Source organism: Taeniopygia guttata, chromosome 3, assembly GCF_048771995.1.
Source record: "Taeniopygia guttata chromosome 3, bTaeGut7.mat, whole genome shotgun sequence".
Taxonomy (NCBI): domain Eukaryota; kingdom Metazoa; phylum Chordata; class Aves; order Passeriformes; family Estrildidae; genus Taeniopygia; species Taeniopygia guttata.
The window spans coordinates 79,672,238-79,693,080 of record NC_133027.1 but is presented as its reverse complement, the minus strand read 5'-3'; the positions used below and the strand labels follow the sequence as shown (position 1 = coordinate 79,693,080).

The window sequence follows — 20,843 nt, the reverse complement described above, 5'->3', positions numbered from 1 at the left end:
AAACCACAGGCAAGAGGAGCAGGTAGATCCCTCAGGGTCAAATGAATGTGGATTCTTATCTTCTGTGGCACAAAGATCTACCGAATTAATGCATAAGAAAAGTAAAGAAATCAAAGAAACCAAGTAACAGAATAACTGATAATTTAAAGAGCAATAAAGTCCATAAGAAAAAAAAAATCTTATACAGAAGCATATCAATCCTTGGAACATAAGGACAAGTTCAGGAAGTATAACTTCCAAGCAAACGTATCAGATAAAGAATTCTTTAGTCTGCAGCAGACATTGACAGGAATTTTTCATTACCGGAATAGCACTGATGCATGGGCAAGAAGAGATATACCAAGGAAGGCAGGAAATACCCTTATCTTTTGACTTCCACGGCCAAAGTAAAGCATCTCAGACTAACAGACATTTACCACTTGGAGTCCGTCTCTCTGAAGGCATTCCAGACCCAACTGGACGTGTTTGTGTGCAACCTGGACCCTGACTTGTCAGTGGGGTTGGAATGGATGATCTCCATAGGTCCCTTCCAACCCTAACAATTCTGTGATATTATGTTAACTTAAAGAAAAAAAAAAAAATTAATTCATCTACAAGGTAGATAGAAAACACACTATAAACTTACTAGCACTTTGAGCAGAGCCATTATCATCCTAAAGAGAATTTAGAGAAAAAAAGAGGTCTGATTTTTGCCACCTGTGCTTTGTCTCAAAGAAGAAATTTACAGAGAGAAGATAGGAACAGCTACTAATTCTCAAAGACATCCTGAAGTCTGCATCTGAAATACAAACTCTGAGTCTTGCAGATGCCTACTGATTACTGATTATAGTCAAGTCAGTACTGAAGTAACTGTAGAGAACACAAGGGAAAACAATAAAGAACTCAGGTAAAAAATTCCTAAGGTCAACAAAAACTGCTTCAAGGGAACTAGAAAATAAAGATACGGTTTTTGAAAGTGCTTAATAGAACACACTGGACACTTGTCCACAGATGGCTACAGAATACAAAATAACTTGGAAGTAAAGAGTGAGTTATTCCTTCCAAATAAATCCATTTTTCTACTGTCTGAAATGTGCAAGAGTAAGGGCTAAGAAGCAGTCACTTCTAAAGAAATTAGTAATGCCACAACTCCACACATAATCTACAGCAAGTAGATTCTCTCTACAGCAGGCAGGTTTCTCTCTCATTTTAGCTCAGAATCACCCCACAAAGAAACACTCCACCCCAAGCACCAGGAACGTGGTTACAAAGGATTCTTTGCCACGGGTCAGAATGGAAGAATATCCTCATTTCTACCTACCTCTGGCCACAATGCGGTATATAATAACTAGATAGTGCCTTGTGGATACTTTGATGCTACAAATTCCCTGTTGCTGCAAGTATTTCAACACCAACAATGTCTCCCTCCTCCTTTTGGTCTTTTTATTTAAAAGCATGTATATGAGACATTTTTTAAATTAAAATCTAATTATCTTAAGGGTTCTTGAGATACATTTCATGATTTACAATGTGTAGGAAGAAGAGGGATGAACAGACATTTTGTGGCTTTCTCAGAGTTTAAAAACCAACCTGAGTTGTCTAAAAATATGTAAATACCACTCCCTAACACACACTTTCTTCTATTTCTAGTACTTTCTTCTATTTCTACAATCCTAAACATATTAAAATACTTCCTCTCAGCATCTACCACTGCAGCTCTATTCCCTACCAATGTCAATGAAATGTTATTATTTACATGTGAAAAACTATTTGCTTTGGAAAAATCAAGTGTCTTTGCAAGTCTGTCAGCAACAATAAACTTTTGGTGATAGAAAACAAAGAGAATTTTCGTGTTTATATAGAGAGATATATATGTACATATATATATGAAACTAAAAATCCTGTATCAAAAGTGGCATTTTATAGATGTATAAAGCCAGGTACGAGGCACCATCTCACAGGCATGTTTCTTCACTGTAATTAAATGCCAATGTATTTCATAGTTTACTATTTTAGACCATTGCTGCATTCACAGAAAGTGCCTTTGCCTCAGACTAGCATTTACATGTTCTTAACTGTTTCTTATGCAGAGTATCCAGGTATCAGAGAAAAAGAAACTGATCTCAGAATCTACTGTAAAACAAAATTGTACTGCAAGGAGATTAAAGAGTAGCTGGAATTCAAAAGGAAAATAAAAAGTGAAAGCATAAATCTCCGTATAGAATGAGAATGAATGTTGTTGCAAGGAACAAGATGTCTTAAAAGAAAGAAAACAATATATAAGTTTAGTGGAGCTTTCATAACGAATATAATCCTATACCAGATGAAAAAAGGGAGGGAAGGTGCATAAAAAGAAGAAGAGTACTTTTTATAACTACCCACAGCTCAGAAAAAGTTTTTTACATCACTGATGGTATTTATGTCACAACACTAACTCCTTTTCTTCTCTTTAGCTACTGACATATAACAGAATTCAAAAACTATACATATATTTAGGTGCTAACATCAGAAAACATCCAGATTTGGTTCTTTCAAAGTGTATGCATATAATCTGAATATTTTTATTTAGTTATGTATATTAGAAATATCTAAACTGTGCTCCCATTTAACATCTGTGTGTGTGTTTTTAGTGGTCCCACAATAAAACTCTGCATTCTGAATTCATATTGTAAATCTGATTCTTTACTACTTTCTGCTACAATAGATTAAAGGATTTGCCCACCCTCCACAAACCTGAGGGTCACTTTTTAGAGACTCATGGAAAATGATGAACTGAATTCAGCAGATAACCAACAGACAATACTTCACTCGAAATAAGCACTGTTCCCGAAGGACTCACTACCATCAGCAGCTTCAGCATATGAACAAGAGCTCCTGATCTGCCTGCTTACTGTGATCTTTTCCTTGTCCTGCAGCAGTGCAAACGCTAGGTTGAGGAGTGACTGGCATCAAAGCCTGGCGAATGGCTTTCTCCCAGCCCTGTGCTACGTCAAGTCCAACTCCAGAGGCAGCAAGAACTGGACTGTGATGAGTGCTGCCATTGTTCTCGCCAACAAAGTACACCATCGTGTCAGTGATGATCTCAAAACAGTAGGAGTTGCTGCCCTGCACCACGTGTGAAAAATCTCGAGGCTGAGTCACCTGGAGAATTTCTGAAAGTGGAATCTCCTGAAGAAAGATATTAGAAATTAAAATATGAAAATGCACATAATATTTCAATATACTAATACCCATAACTGCAAGCATTGCAAAGAAACAAAATCAAACATATCAAAAAAACAAAACCAAAACACCAAGCTTCATAAAAAAATTCAAATTGCACATGACCACTGCACATGACCAAATGCACCCCATGACCAAATGCACAACACCCACTGCTCTGAATTCCTATATGCAAGCCTAGACAGACTTTCAGGCCCACCACAGTTCTCTCTATACAACTACTGTTTTCTACTTGAACTACATTTATGTTCATCATGAGACACACCCCCACTACATGGGAAAGTGATGCACAGCTAGAGAATGACCATTTTCCCCTTGCAGGTTATACAGCTTAGGCAGAGAAGAGCAGGAGGGAGAAAAAGTGAAACAGTAACAAACATTAAGGAGAGGATGCAGCTATACACGCTAATCAATAAGTGCTGCTTTGTGCATCAGAATCATTTTGGGTAAAAACCTTCATACAGATATAAGCAGATACAATCTGCATACAGATGCTATCCTCTACCTGGTCAGTTTAAGATCATGGTACAAGAGGATTACAGAACAGATCTCAAGGAAGAAATAGTTTCACGTTCACACTAGGTAGAGGAGGACATTCCACATCCATGGGAAGGTGCAGGTGCACATCACTTGCAAGAGTAGTGAACAAGCAGATGAACACCAGGCAGGCATTAGGAGGATAAGAGACAGCAGCTGATTGAGATGAAGATCAAATAAATGTAAAGGTAAAACTGTGAATTATTCTAACAGTGCAGACAAACAATCAGACCTAAGCAGTTAAAACAAGGGGTGTAAAGGGGCAAGTGAAATGACTAAATGCAGTGACATAATGGAGCAACAAGCAAGGAACATATTTTACCAGCTGTATTTTGAATGCACAGGGCAATATAAGTATCAGAGAGGTCTGAGAAGAGACAGCTTTGGTCAAGATAGGGATGAAAAGGATCTGGGCAAGTTTAGCTGGGTGTACAGAGAAAAGGCTTGATCTTAGAGATGTTACAAAGGAAGAAGCTGCAACATTTGGACCCCCACCTAGAGGTATAAGACAAGAAAGGGAAAAGTCCTGTTTACACATTCAAATGCATTTTCTGAATATTCCACCACCAAACACAGTCCTACACTGACAATACACTAAGCTTCATTTACATAAACATAAAGCTATACAGTAAATTTTCCCGTAAATCTTGCTTGAAACTTTTAGTTGTACAGTAGGGAATAATTTATTTTGAGGAATGTTGAAATAAAACAAATAAGCATGCAAACTTTCAGTCACTACTCAGAGAACACAAAAATCCAAGCCTTCATCGAACTGGTAGCCAAAGAAATTCTCTGCTAATTGTGAGGAAAGTATAATATGCCAGGTAATTCAGGAGAACAGTACATGCAAAAATGTAAGGAGAGACATACTCAAGGGAATTAGAGCAGGAGCTGCAAGCAACTTCTCAGAGTTAGTCTTGGTCCTTCTCACTTACAGGCTTTGGGCAACAATTAACCTGGGCACAGTTTTGATTCAAAAAGAGATGGGAAAATGGAGATAATATATAAACTGCTCACAGTAGACTTCATATGTATAAAGCACTGAATAAATCAAGTGAAACATAATTATTAATGATCATTAATTACCTTGTAATATTTTGTTCCAGATTCATTTTGAAATAATGTGAGGCATTTGCTGTCCAGTCTCCAATAATGTCTTTTTCTCTACAAAATGCACAGTACAATTACATAAGGAATAAACCTCTTATATGGCTTTTGCTATTGCATTATTTATATTTAAAACTTCTTTAAATTACTGTGATAAACATTCAAAACTTAAAAATGTTTAATCTTAGACTGCAGAAATGAAAAAATAAACTTTGGGAATAAAGATTTTGTCTTAATCAAAGAAGAAGCTCAAAAATTATTTCCAAAAACTAGCAAAAATATCACTTACCTTACAGCAAAAGTAGTGACAACAGGAGTTACCTCATATAGGAAAAAACAGTTACTAGACAGGTGCATATTCTCACAAAATCTGAATCATTTAAATTTAGTGATAACTGTGGGAGTCATGCTTTCTCCCTCTATGCCCTCATACCAGCATTACAAGGGTTCAAGTACTGAGCAAGCCTAATAAGTCCTTAATTCTTCTGTCAATACAGAGGCAAAACAGACATAGTATGAGATTCAAATGAAAAAAATACTCTGTGGGGAAAAAAAAAAAGACAGACTAAATAGTCATTTGCTGGAAGTCCATCAATAAGAAATCTCCCCCACCAAAAAGTAATGTGGATTAACTGTTGTATATAACTGTCTCATAATTTAAACAGAAGAATATTCCTCAAAACAAAGAGGCTTTTAGAAAGCTAATATGGTTGTATGAATCTAATATACTTTGCTTGCACCATGCTCATATAGTTAGAAAACCACTTCCATTTTTCTGGGAAAAAACCCAAGACCCTTAACTCTAATTTAGGATGACAAAGTTTGAAATATTATTCTATTATATTTTATAAACTTTTTCATATTAAAAACAAAGCGCTTTTTTTTTTTTTTGGCCATATTTAAGCAGAGCTTAAATCACTTCAGTCAGGGAGAAATTAAGTCAATCTATAGGAGTTTGACAAAGAAAACTAGATCTAAAATGGATTTAACTAAAAGGAGTTCCCAGACGGCACCAGGACAATGGGTGAAACCAAGGGTGAAACCCCTCTTTTTGATATATATGCTCTTTATTAAATTGTGAATCAGGAAAGACTTTGAAAGAGAGGAATTAAGGAAAAGGTTGGTAACTTATTCAGTGGTTCAAAATCTGCCCCATACCCTACTCTGAGAAAGACGGGACCAGGGTGAGAAAAAGAGCAAAGATGATGACATAGAAACTTCTCATTTTAAAGAATGAACCATCTTGTTATCAGGGAGCACAAGAAGCACACAGATCCTGCTGTGAAAATGAACCTGCCCAGTTGTTTCAGGAATAGGAAACAGTCTGACATTACTGAGAACGGAACGGTCAAGGGAAACAGCCGATGTTGTAATGCCCAATACGGAAGTCTCCTCCCATTAGGAAGCTCTGTGAGATCTTGTTTGGCTGACTATCCTTTGGGTCAGGATACTTCATTTGACTGGCCTTTTTCAGTTGATGTCATCAAGATAGCAGCCAGACTGACAGATGAAGAAAATCAAACTAAACTAAGGTTTCATCAGATCATTGTTCTAAGGCGTTGTTAAAAAAAAAAAAAAAAAAAAAAAGTGTCCATGGGAAAACATACTAGTTGCACTGAAAGTTTAAATCAGAGCTGCATACCAGGTCTGCTCTGAACAGTTCTGCTGGAACTATTCACCTTTGTCTGCTGACAATAGAACTATTCACCTTTGTCTACCTGACCTTAGTTATTCCATAGCCAGCTGATGATAATTGTGACTTTTACGTAGTCTTAGCTGTAAACACATCTAAAATACACTAGATACTTATTTTTGATTGTGATAAATACATCTAGGTATTAGAAAACTGTACCTTAAAGAAATGTTTTTTAAGGTAATTTCACAAAGACCATTTACAACAGTCAGTTTAGCTGTCAATCACAAAAAGTGAAAATATTACAGTAACCTGAGTTGCCTCTTATCAGCCTTCAAATTGATTTCATCAGAACTTAAATAACTTTATTTCTATAAATTCTATAAGTCTCCTTCAATCAGATGCCACCGAGATAAAGAATGAAGAAGTATTTCTGCTGCCTTTCATGAACAGTCTCAATATGCCATATTCTCCATGAGACCTGGGAACTTATTAAATTCATCCTTTTCATTTACCTATTGAAAAACAAGAGGATTGATTCACTTCCTCCCATCAGAAAATACTAAGGAACCCTGTTATTTTGCTTTGTCTTCCCCCTCAATACACAAAATCAAGTAGCTTGCCTATTCAATTAAGGTAGCATTATTGGTAGCACTGGCAACAAACATGCTTGCATACCCAAGGACATACAGTCAAGCCCCAACTCTTATAGAGGAATTAAGGACTCCCATCTACACATAACTATTTACAAACACCTAGACCATTAGAATAACCATTTCAGTACACATAATATTCTTATGATTTCCACCTTTTTACATAATAGAATAGAAAAAGAGACACAAGTATTTAGTTCAACTACTAAAAAGAAAGACAAACAAGTTATTTTAAATTACTTTCTCATGAAAGCTGAAACACTACATATGCAATTCATTTGAGATCATGTAGAGATGCTTTTCCTTCTTAAGAGGAAAGTACTGTTCAGTCACCACATGAAGAATTTTGAATAAATTACAGTTTCTCCCTGGAACCAGATTTCTTTACAATGAACATCACAGCTAAATTCTTTCAACTGATACTCTAGATCAGAAATAAAACACATTAGTTTAGAGAAAAACTTAATTTAGGAAGAAACTGAAGTAACTGACCAGGTTGTCTCTACTAGTGTAGTGGACCATCCATCCTTCTTTCACCATTGTACTGCTCTTCCTCTTTGTGTGTTTGATCGACTGTACAACTCGCATGAGAGGAATATTATTGCTTGTTGAAGGACTAAAAAGAAGGTACAACAGTTTAATATGTAACAAGTTAAAATACAACAGTTCTGCAATTATACTTGTTTTACACAAGTCCATAATTTTCACTAACAGACACCTTTTCTTCCCATACAGCTTTAGTTGATGGATGAATTTGATAAGTTATCTGAGGTCCTACTAAGTCTCCTAGGGCAAGTATTGCAGTACTTAAGGAACAGAGAAGAAACACACTGGAGTCAGGACACCTACAGAAATTATCCTCTTTCAAAACAATCTGCTGAGACCGCTAGTCTTTTATGCCATTTTACACCACAGAAATATAATTAACATCAGCATAACTTTCATTTCTTCTTGTCTATGTAAGTTGATTATGCTGCTTCATAACGTTGTTAATGAAGGTCCCTATCAAAGCAAACCTTCAGCTTATGAAAACATAAACTGGAACGTGTTAACTCATATCACAACTGCACTAACAATTCTATCAATGCTAAGGTATATTAACTGTCCTGCAGACAAAGGTTTGATAATCTCTAATATTCTGAGAGCGCCATTAATTAAACATACAGGTTTTAATAGCACTGAAAATTAAGCTAACCACCGAGGTGCCTGCCTAACACCAGAGCTCTACACGTGGCACTAACAGATGTATCTGTAAACACATATAGTGAGGTAGTCTCAAAACAAAAAATGTTAACATGGCATGTTGTTACACTACAGAATTAGCTATAGGATGCTGTCATACCAAAAACCTGAATTGCTTCAAATCTGATTAGAAATAAATGGAAAAATCCTACTTAGAGATAGATGTTGCTTCCCACTCAGGAGATTTTTGAGCTATAAATCACTGAAAGTTGAGAGGTATCATTATATGCTCTCCCTCACAAATTTGCTATTAAGCTCTGAGATACAGTGATGTTTAGTTTGACCAAATAAAACTGCACTTATCTTATTAAGAATGACTAAGAAAATCAGGATGACACTACTCAGAATATAATAGAGAAATAAAAAGATCAAATTTGATTTAAGGAACTATGTTAACAATTATTGGATAAAAGACTTCAAAAAAATCGCTTTCAAGATAAATAAAGCAAACTATGCATAGCCTATGCATAACATGCATAGACTATGATGCCAATATTAAAATATATTCATATATTAAAATAAATGTTTTTAAATAAATAAATAAAAATATTAAAATATTCCACATCCCATGTGTTTAAATCCACACATATATAACAGTAACTAAATTAGGCTCTAGGCACAGAGACCTTAACCACACATTAGCTTTGTTAAGCCATAAGTTTTATCCTGCTTTAATAATCTAGTTGAATTTCTTCAATAACTCTCATAGCATAACACTTTTTCCAATTAGAAGAGGCTATATTCTTTCAGTCTGTTTTAGATTTTCTTGAGATAGGAGACCCTTACAAAGTATTTTCAAGCTAAAAAAAATAAGAAACCCCACATAAAGGGAAAATACACTTTCAGCAATAAAACTGGGCTAATTGGAAACACTTTGCTCACAATATTCAGCAACACCTATCCTCAGCAAAGAAATCCATCCTATAACTTACCTGATTGTTTTGACAGCTTCCTCATCTTTGTCTGCATCGAGGTCAGATGGATCCATAAAAAAGATTTTGTCCTCTGGAGGAGAGGGCTCCTCAGCATCATCTAGAACTCGACTACCATCACTGTTCATTTCACTGCTATCAACTTCCATCGGCATATCCAAGTCCTGGCCTGGGCTAGCAGGTTCTGGAAACAACACAAGTGAGACATTATTTCAAACACACTATTAAAAAAATACATAAAATCCTCCAAAACTCACCTTTTTTTTTTTTTTTCCAGTTCACACCTATGGAAATAAACATAAAACTACAATCACAATATACAAGATCTTCACCCTTTTGCTGTAAGATGTAGAATACACTAATGAACATTATCAATTTCATTTTGCTAAATGCCATGGCAAGAGAGACCCAACTAAAACACAAACCATACCAAAAGAAACAGAGTGAAAAGCTTAAAGTCTAAACCTACATCTCATTAAGTAATTCTGTTCCACAAGTAATCAGGACAAAGTAATCTTTCAATGGCTAGAGAAGACCCAGAGAATTATTCCTGTGCAAATGAAATTATCCATTAACAGCAACCCAACTCTGCTCTCCCTGCTCTTGTAGTCCATAATAAGAAAAGTAAGAAAGAAAAGAGGGTCTGTGGAATTGCACGAAAAGGGTAAAGCAGAACAGATCTTATTCACCTCTGATTTTCTGCAGGCAGAAATTTAGTGTTTTCAAAAGCTGTAGAATTGGTACTGTGGAAAACTAAGAATTCAGACACAAAAATATCTTAATCTGTAGCCTTTTTATGGTCTTGTTTGTTTGTTTGTTTGCTGGTTTGTGGCGAGTTGTTTTTGTGTTTGTTTTTTACCTGGAGTGAGTTCAATTAAGAGTGTGAGAAAAAAAAAAAAAAAATTCTCTTCACATCTTCAGAAGAATTTCGTTAAACCATAGTTCCAAAACTATGTGGCCTTTAGCACCTTAGCATCACAAGGGCAGTAACACCAGGCTGCAGAACATCATGTTGCACACTGCTGTTCACAGCCAACCACTTCAAGATCCAGGAAAGAGCCTGGGAGCTGGAGAAGGTTGGCATGAATGGATGGGGTATATTGTGCAATGACAACAGACCCACTAGCTAACACAGCTGTTGCCCAAGCCTCTGAATCAAGTTGTACAGTTTGATGTGATCTGCTCCACATCACCAACTTTGTTTCACTAAAAACAAGTGGCAACACAGCCACAAAATGGGTTAAGTTGGGGGAGATTTTTAAAGGTCACCTGGTCCAACAACCCCACAAGTTCATTTCTCCAGTCAGCTGAAGTTCCTCAGGATAGCAGTACATAACACTCTGTCGTATCAACCTGTCCTCCCATCACCCGCAAACATGCTAAAGGTATATACTATGCCTCATCAAGATCCTTAATGAAGACGTTGAACAGGACTGGACCCTTTGCTGGTCCATGGGGTACACCATGTGTTACTTGCCATTGATAATCACTCTCTAGGCCCACCCATTCAATCAGTTTTTAATCCCTACCTGCTCATCTATCCTATATTTAATCAGCTTAACAATGGTTTAAAGCTTACAAAAATACTCTACACATTCTTCCACAAAGTGTTCCACATGTTCCTCTTTCAATTCTGCAAGACCTATTCAGAAAGCAGTCCTAGTTCATTGTGGTTTCCAGAAATTAGAGGGCAATTCTTTATTTGGTTTGGCTTGGGGTTTTTCTCCTTTCTCTTTTATCTCAAACACCTCAGCTAACTGGCCAGTAAAAATCATGAATATGAGAAAGTCATAAAAAATGAAATGTGTATGAACATGGTGAACAATGAGCGGACTGATCACAACAAATCTTGAAATTTTGTACATTGGGGTGGCTTCTAGATTTTTCATCTCCATTGAGCAATCCCAAGCAAAGCATAGTGAACTTGTCAAGACTGATTAAGTAAAATTTAAGTCACTAGAGTGCAAGTTTTACAGTTAATCTTTCATTTTAACTGAAAAAACGGGCAAGATAAATAAAAATATGTCAAATATTCAGAGATGAGGGAACTAAATACTACTGCATCTTATTCAGCCTCAAAACATCTCTCACTCTTTGAAAGCATGTTTGTCATCTTACCTCCATTGAAAATAACCTCTCCAAGACAGTCTCGAGGTACTTTAGGTGCACAGCGTTTGTGACAATTGAACCTGCAATCTAAAACAGCAGATAAATAAGCCCATGATATCAGAACTCACTCCCACTCAGACACTAAAATTTACCATTCACTTCTTCCAACACTAACTTCAGTTCAGATTCATAGATTTACATGTAACTGAAGACAGCACCAATGAGGTCACCCTCAGGAGGAAATTAGCAATCTTGTCCTTATGTCACATGTTGATTTGTCCCACCACTATTTATTACCTCAGTACTTCCCCTTCCAGTACAAAATTGTTTGCTACTTCTGTAGCTTCTTCTGCAGCTATTTTTTCCTTCATGATGTAATTTCTCCCATTCTTTCATTTGTTCCACATCCTTTTTTCCATTGCTATATGATTTAACTGTCTCATCTGTAACATTTTTCCCCACCTGCCAACTAAGACTTGCAGACATCAGAGGTCTGATCACGTAACATCTATGATCACACAACTACATCAGAGCAAATATGTTCTGCAGCAAATCCCAAAGTCCAGCTCCCCTCTCATTCAGGTTACAGATTTGGCTGACTATTCAAGCTCCATTTCTTGCTGATACAGGGCAGACAGAATAACATTATGTCCAGAGTTGGCCTGATGTGGAGATGGAATCTCACCTGGATGTGTGCCATTTCTGCATCCGAGGTACCAGATGCAGCCTACTGAACCAAGTCCAGCATACAACATTACTGGTAGTAACAGGAATTTCATTTATTAGTTTTATCCCTGTGATTTTCAACTCCATCAATACCATGAATTTCAAAACTCGCTACTGCCCCCACAACTGTTTTCATATTGATAGTAAAACCTCTTTTTGCTATCCAAAATAAGCTTAATATGTTTTTCTTTTAAGCCTAGACAAGAGAAAAACCATTATCTCTCCATTTTTAGTAGCAGAGGAGCCAAATTCTGGAGCAGAATACAATATTTTTCAGCTTCTGAGTGCCTAAAAAGATGCATCCTAGGAGACCCATCAATAGTATTTTACAGCCGTGGCTTCAGTCCATATTAACAAATACAATTACTTCACTACTTTAAAGAAGGCTGGAAGAAACAGAGACACTTCAAATCCTGTCACGAAACTCAAAGACTGAGTCTATCCTAAAAAATTAAACTATATTCAGAAACATTCCTGGATACTGCAATGCAATTCTCTAGTCTAGTAAATAGCTACAAACATCCCCAAGCATGCTTTTGGCCCACAGCATTAGCATTATCTCAAACAGTTCCAATGTCTAGCTCATAAACCAGAGCATCCTATGAAATTGCTCCAATCAGTCTGCAGATGCATAGAACCACCCAGACTGGGATGCTAAGAAAACTTATTCATGAAAATGGGTCATTCTGTCCCAGCTGACCTCAGTGTCCAGGAATGTTTCTGGGCACATTTCATTTATTACTACAAATACAGCCTTAGCATCTCAAACATCATCCTCAGAGCCCAGACAGCAACCTGAATTAAAAGAAGAAATCCAGGACTCTTACAGGTAATCAGAAACATAAAACTACTAAAAGACCCCAAGCTTTTTGAACGTGCACAAGGAAGTTAGTGGGAAATCTTAAGAATCTGTAGGGAAAATCAGTATGAAAACATTTGAACTGCTTGATAACAATTCCTGATATATTAAAAATTAGTATAGGAACTTACTGCATAAAGAGAGGCCTATTAAGACATTTATTTCTGTCCTGCACCTATATATGGCATTTCTCTAGACTTGTTTTCCATGCATAAATGCTTGGAAACATGCATACAAATAATATTTTTATCCAGTGCCATTCAATTCCCTGAAACTGATGTGGTAGCCCCATTTATTCAGCTGGATACAGTCATAGCAATTGCATATGGCTAGCAGCATCTGTATGTTAAAACCACAAGGCATCTTTTTCAGGCTTCATTATTTTTGTATCATGTGTATTTAAGAGACACACTGACTGGAAAAAATATCAAAACCAGTTCAGAATGCAGACTTCAAACTGACTAGAAAGACTGCAAATAACAACAGAAATTAAAGATAAAACTATTTCCTTACATGAGACAGCAGTATTCCTAGTCCAAAAAAAAGGTTAAAACAGCTGTAGGCTTACAATTTTTCTCTAATATAAAGCAAACAGAAAATGTATTAAGTGACCTCTCTTAAAAAGCTGACCTTTGATATTCCTGTTTGACAATCTCACATGAGAGAAATGGAAACTACTTTCCATATTAATGTTTATGATTCATCACTACACTTTTGTTTCCTGCAACAAAGCCAACAGATCTGCACTAACTAGTAATAAAAAGCCAGTAGGAGATCACATTAGTTATGCTCTAGGAACCACGTGGAATAGCGTGAGAATTGAAGCCATGCATGTTAACATATGTTACATAAAAACCATGCAAGTTCAGCAGAGTCACCTACCTCCAAAAGGTAACAATCAGTATCCTGTACTAGAATAATACAATGAAAACTCATAGGAGTCACTCTAGAATACAGATATTGAACAGAAGGAAGCATTTCCCATTTTCACTAATTCATAATTATCCTTCTAGAATTACAGTGATTTCAGTCTACACAACTAAGTCTTATTTTTCATAAAAATGTACAATGCGTAGCTTACTATAATGAAAATGAGGGCTGCTGTGATCTTCTGAAAATTATGCAGTTTTTCAAAACTTACATGTCCCTATTTTGCAGTATACAGCCACCTAAGTTGCAATCATTTTTAAATACAAGACCTTTTTTTTTTACTGAAATATACTGCTACAGCAGAAAATTAAGCATTTACCTTTACACTGCATTCCTTGGCGAAAAAGGCCCTTAAGCAGCCGTTTGCAATACTGGCAGATGGTGGGACGAGTGTAAGAGTGAACAGCAAAGGTGTGTGGGACCTTCACTCTGCAAAGCACCATCTTATCCATCCAGATAGGGCGGCCACTCCAAGAGGGAATCCTCTTACTAGGTTCTGGGCAACAACGCTGAAATAAAAAAGGAATATGTAATTTGTACCAGAACAGTTCTGTTGCCATGACTGCTTTGAAAAGTCACAGCAGTCAGGTGAATTGGAAAAAGGCAAAAACTGCAACCATTTTTAAAAAGGACAGAATGGACAACCCTGGGAACCACTGACCTTTCAGTCTCCCCTCTGCATCTGGTAAGATAACAGAGATCCCTACTAGAAGCTATGCTAAAGCATTTGAAAAGCACACAAGGAAGTGATTCAGGACAACCAGCAGCCTTCCATGATGGAGTGACTCCATCAGTGGGCAAGAAAAGGGCTACAGGTGTCATTTCTCTGGAATTCTGTAAACCCTTTGACATGGTCACCATAACATCCTTCACTCTAAAGTGGAAATATGGATTAAATGGGCAGACTTTTAGGAGAATAAGGAATTGGCTGGATCGTCACATCCAGAGGGTAGTGGTCAATGGCTCAGTGTCCTGATAGACATCAGCGACAAGTGGTGTCCCTCAGGGTTGATACTGGAACCAGAGCTATTAAATGTCTTTACCAATGACAGACAGTGGGAGAGAGTGCACCCTCAGCAAGTTTGTGGATGTCACCCAGCTGAGTGGTGTAGCTGGCACACTGGAGGGATATGATGCCATCCAGCAGGACCTGGATAAGCTTGAGAAGTGGGTCCACGTGAAACTTCTGTAGCTCAACAAGGCCAAGTACTGGCTGTGCACCTGGACTGCAGCACTTCCCTGTATCAACACAGGCTGGGGATTAGTGTCAGCCCTGCTGGGAAGGACTTGGGGGTCCTGGTGGATGAAAAAAAATGTCAGTGGGGCTGTAAGGGAGGTGTTGGCTCCAAAAGTGACCAGACAAGAATGCAACCTGGTCAAGAAGCTTTAAGAGGACTTTCTGGTATTGTAAAACAAGACCATGGAAATAGCAGATGGAAAAGTCTTACAGAAAGCAGGAAGTTATGTATGAACTTTATTTCCACAGAAGATAAAATGCTAAAAATTCACTCATGACATTCATTTTTTGAGGAAGCTGACAAGGTGCAGACAGTACATACAAATCTCCATGCAGAAGGTAAAATGGAAAACACTGGAGGCAGGCAAACCAAATTCCAATCACCACCTCAAACTATCAGTTTTTAAAAGCAAGGTATAGCATGCTGAATAGCTTACGAAATTAGGCAAAAATATTTAGAAAATTCAAAAATTATTTAGAAAATTAAACCCCCATAAAAATTATTTTCAATTAAAAGAAAAACATTAGCAATTAAAATAGAAGAGGCATTGCCTAAAATGAAGAGGTATCAAAAAAGTACTTAACATGCACATAGAAATCATAAAGTTAAATTCTGTGATAAATGCTTACAATTCTATGTTCACTGAGTAAATCTTACCAGTGGTCTCAAACATCAGAATAAATATTTTTCATTACTCAAGAATAAGCTTTTATAGCCTCTAGCTAAAAAAATCATGTTCTTGAACTAGACTATATGACTTGTATTTTAAATTGCGATAAGAATAGTTATAGTGTAAATAGTTATAGAAAAGCCTAAGGCAGAAACAAATGGATCTAATCCCTGCCTGCCCTGTCTTATGACCCAAATGCAGTTAGGATATACTTGATAATTGATATTTGTTATGTAATTGATAACCTCTCAGCAATCATCACAACAAGAAACTACTATGGATGTCTATTTTTACTGTAAGCTCTTCCTCCCCCTACACCCTCTTTGATAGGGTTTGGGGTTTTTTGGATTAACTCTGTGAAAAGCTTAACAGCAGATCAGGACCACTTCCCCAGTATTAAAGCTTACAATTTGTACTGCTTTGGCCAAGTAACTAATCAATGCTGTTACAATAATTACAGAACTAATCTGTATTACTAAGAAGGCAAGATATTTTATCATTCTGAAGCCAAAGTGCTCAGAATTTCAAATAACCATGAGTAAAAAGCTAATAACAAAATTGTATATAAAATTTATATTTATTTCCTGTTGCACCTCTCATAGTAATAATAAGCAGTAAATGTCAAAGTCTAAGAATCACCATATTTCAAAATTACTAAAACCGATCATAATGGTTAAGTTTGACTCCCACATACTCATCATGAGCCACTTAAAACACTATCTAGTTCTCCAGAGGTTAAAGAATTTAAAACAGAAATTGTTTCTCCTGTCACATTACATACTTCTTCAAAGGCAGAGGATGTGTGTTCAGCTTGTGCTGGTCTTGGAACTGAAAGCCCTGCTCCTGGTAAAGACACGTTAGACAGGCGCCTCTTCCTCACTCCACTACAGTTGTTTGGAATTTTGAAGGCACATCGCTTATGGTAGTTTAACCCACAACCTGGAAGAGGAGTTTGTTTATTAAAAAAACCTCTCAACATTCAAATAATAAAAACAGTACTAATATTTTGATAAAGCAGTTTTAAAAAGATGACCCAGGAAAATGGTAAAGGCAGAAATAGACTGTTGTGTCAAATTCTCTTATTTTAGTGTTCTTGATGCGATTCACAAGAACAGCTTTTTCTCCAGCAAGCTCAGTTCTAGTAACACTTGGAAGCAGCTGATCTCCCACCATCAGGAGGCTTTCATCACTCCCTCACTTTGGAGCACAAGAACCAAGAAGAATTCAGTGAGAAGTCAGTGTTAGTACCTGATATCAGGCTGCAGAGTGCTCCACAGCCAGATGGATGAAAGCCATAAGGAAAGGGACTCCCCTTTGGGAGCCTCACCAAACTATGTGTTCCTTGTGCAAAGAACACAAGGTTGTAAGCTAAATTTTTTTAAAGTGGGAAACAACAACACTTCTTAAGTCATTAGCTCAAGATCATGCAGAGTTTGCATTAATGCCAAGATCAGAACTTCTGTTTTCCAATGCACAAACCCTTCTAGCTAGGAAATATTGTATTTATCACTTGCTAACTTACCAAACATGGTACAACTTCTTCTTCCTCATCTTATATAGATACACACACACACAAATACACTAAATATAGACTTACTTACCCTCACATTTTAATCCTTGTCGTACCAAACCCCAAAGCATCTCTCCGCAGTAGTCACAAAAAGTAGGAGCCTTGTAGGAATGCACATAAAGTGCATGAGGACGAATCTGGAAATCTTCAACTGTAGCCAAAGCTTTTAAAAAATTGCAGTAAGTTACAGCTCTTGCCACAGGATCAACAAGGATTTATGGAAAGAACATATTTTAAAAATGGCTAATTTAAAGGATGCTGACAAGCTATTTAGAAATCAGCATTTTACTCTATGTAATTCAAATATGCATTTAGGAGACTACATGGTTCTCAGTAAACATTTTTATTGAGGAAAAACATGCATTGAACTCTGTGACTAATGGTCCCAACGAATCAACAGTACAAATCACTCTGTTGAAAACCTCACTAAGTTGAAGGCAGGTACAAGTTTTGCTAAATGCAACACAAAATGTTTGAAGGAGCAACTTAATTTTCAAGCTGTTTTGTAACCTATGAAATTTTCAAAAAAAGACAGTTCTACAAAATAGAACTTTTGCAGTAAAAGCTTATTAGATTAAACTCAGTGTATCAAAACAGAACTGTGGATAATGTTTCCACAGAACACTAAAATATTCTTTTCCTTAAACAAGCGTAGATATATTTCAATTATTTTTGTCGTGTTTCTTTGAGGGGAAGGGAAAAAAAGGTATTTTACATCAAGATTGCCTTGTCCTGATGGCCACTGGTTTTTCATCAGACACATACTAACACTCCCTATTCAGATTCTTATTTTAAAAATTCTACTGAAAGAGATTTACATGTCTTCAAAATTCCTCAGTTTCGGGTGGTCTGACTGTCTGTAAGGAAACTGTCAGAGATTGCCAAGAGTCACACAACAATTTTTCCAAATATGCTATTCACCAGAAGCAATGAAAAGCTCAAAATAAGATGATTGATTACTGAACATCTTAGACATGCCCTGAAATGCGGCCAAGGACTCAGCCTTACAGCTATCAAATTCATACTTTATTGACCAAGTTTACAAATCTAAGCTCATGACCGCCAAGAAGTCTCTCCTCCTACATATAGTCACAGTTTGTCACTTTACCCTCAAATACTTTAAAAACTCCTCAATACTAGTCCAGCTTTTTTTTGTAGTTAAACTACAGCTGACTTTTGATAGTATTTGACAAAGTATTGAACAAACATATACAACGACAATAAGGGCTGGGGTTATTTTGTCCTTCTTATTGGCTAATAACCACCACTCTAAGGACTATATTGTTCAAAGAAATCATTTTTAAGAACTACAATAACCTGTAAGAGTCTCTTTTTATAGGCATAACTCAGCAACATTTATACGAAGTCTTATGACAGCACTTAAGCCATCAATAGCAAAAGCTACAGAACAAAAAGACAAATATAAGCAAAAGAAAACCCACAACAGTTGGAAGAACAAATTCTGAATCCTACCTGCAATTCACCTTAAACAATTATAAAAATTAAAAACTGATATTATTATACTTATAAATTTGTATAATTCAGATTTGTATAATAATAAATTTGTATCATTCAGATTTATTTACAATAATAAACCCGAATAAGATTAAAACAGAACAATAAAAAAAATTTAAAAACTAAGTACTGAAGCATCAGTGACACTTGGACTTTCTTGGAAACCTCTACCCCAAAGTATACCAGACCTAAGTGAAAAAGCTCAAGGCAGGCATAAAAATAATGCTCCATGAAGCCCTATTTTCTTTTAATCTACTGAACGAAGAGTTGTTCCACTGTTAAAATAATACCTACCAGAGAGTACAACCTCAACAAGATCTCCCTCATGTATCTCTTCTGCTGATGTAATTCGTTGCAAAATATTAGCTGAGTTCAGGTCATGGCGGAACAGGAGAATTTTGTCATACATGCCAAAGAAACCACACTCTGGGAACTGCAACAGAAATCAAACTCTAAATTAATACATGCTCTTTGATAATCCTATATATCTATGTTTTTAATAACACCTACAGAACTTAAGAGTTGTAAATGTTTCATGGTACAAAATTAATCTGATTATTTTTGAGGAAACAAAGCATTTTCTGAAAATTTATTTTGTTTTTTACCTGAAAAAAAAGAAGTGTTAAGGTTTTTGTTTCTTTTGGTTTTTAATCTCTCAGACCTGCACAATCAGTCTGGTAAGTAAAAGCCAATACAGGTCTTTACCTTGGATATCACCACCTATAACCCTTTTTTCACAGGTATTCTGGTCAGGCAGGTATTTAGCTTGAGACACCCCAGCAGCACCTGCCATACTTTTCATGAGGAGTAAGCCAGTAAGAGGCTCCATATCATAGTTCTACAACAGTTTCAATCTACAGATATGCGAAATCTCAAGTAACATGCTCCAGAGGACACTGCTTCAACAGGAAAGTTGAACTCTATGACCTCCAGTGATCCCTTCCAGCATTACCCATTTTCCATGATTCTGTGAAAAGAAAAACTCAAATCCCCACACAGACGGAAAAAAAAATCCATACATTAAATAATGTACCACTTTTCCATGACACGTCACTGAAAAAAAGCTTTCTCATTCTGTATTTTCCCTACTCATTGAAGGTTTTCTCATTTGATATTTTCCCTACTCTTCAAAATACTGTCAAGTGTAAGTAAAACTTCTTAAAATGAAAACTTCTTAAAATGAAAAGCTTAAAAGTAAACAGTTCATGGGGAAAAAGAGCAGGAACAGACCCTGGAGAGGAATGAGCAGCACTCAAGCAGCTCCTTTGACCTTTTGGTTTAAACCAGAATTCAGACTTGAGGTGGGAACACATATACAAAACAAAACAGGAAAAGTGTGGGAAAAAATATGGAAAAGTTCAGAAAAAAACTTTTAATTAACAAAGTAACAAGTTAGTCGTTTACACGTCACAAAGTCAATAGTATCTAAACAGCATGAAGCTTGTGGTATATTAATTGCTCTTAATTAAAATCAAAGATTTGTTCTACCAAATCAAAAACATAATGAAGGTATCGTATCCATCGTGCCCATTGTTTCCACACTTTCCCCTCATTCAGAGAAAAAATAATGTCCTCTTTACAGCAGCAATTTTATCTGAAATTGGTCAAATTAAGTTGGTCTTCTCTGTTTTGGTGTGTACATACTACATAATTACATAACACATAATACTGAAGAAGGCCATGCACCAGAAAGCATCCTATCTATCTTGGACAGTCACAAAGAGAGGCAGAACTTGTACAACTTAACCCTTGCAAAAGCAAAAGACAGAGCTGACAAACCTATACTGACACATAGGTATTCAGTCCACAGCAAGAAGAAACTGATTTATAGGGCTGATGCCAAAGCAGCCAGCTGCTTCCTCTGTCTCTCAACTCACTCTCAGGTTTCCTACATAAAATAGCAAATATTCATGAATATTCT

The 20,843-nt window shown here is 36.5% G+C and overlaps 1 protein-coding gene across 4 annotated transcripts in view; it reads right to left on the bottom strand.

The window, feature by feature from the left end:
• PRKD3 (protein kinase D3) overlaps positions 1 to 20,843 on the bottom strand; it is a 42,739-nt gene that overhangs the window by 10,693 nt on the left and 11,203 nt on the right. For all 4 annotated transcript variants that reach the window (XM_072927183.1, XM_072927184.1, XM_030268435.4 and 1 more), the window contains 9 exons: positions 19,217 to 19,355; positions 17,439 to 17,570; positions 16,619 to 16,776; positions 14,249 to 14,438; positions 11,424 to 11,501; positions 9,306 to 9,489; positions 7,624 to 7,747; positions 4,825 to 4,902; positions 2,871 to 3,147 (listed from right to left, as the gene is read on the bottom strand). In XM_072927183.1, coding sequence (XP_072783284.1) covers positions 2,871 to 3,147; positions 4,825 to 4,902; positions 7,624 to 7,747; positions 9,306 to 9,489; positions 11,424 to 11,501; positions 14,249 to 14,438; positions 16,619 to 16,776; positions 17,439 to 17,570; positions 19,217 to 19,355 — 1,360 coding nt within the window. The remainder of the gene's footprint in view (positions 1 to 2,870; positions 3,148 to 4,824; positions 4,903 to 7,623; positions 7,748 to 9,305; positions 9,490 to 11,423; positions 11,502 to 14,248; positions 14,439 to 16,618; positions 16,777 to 17,438; positions 17,571 to 19,216; positions 19,356 to 20,843) is intronic.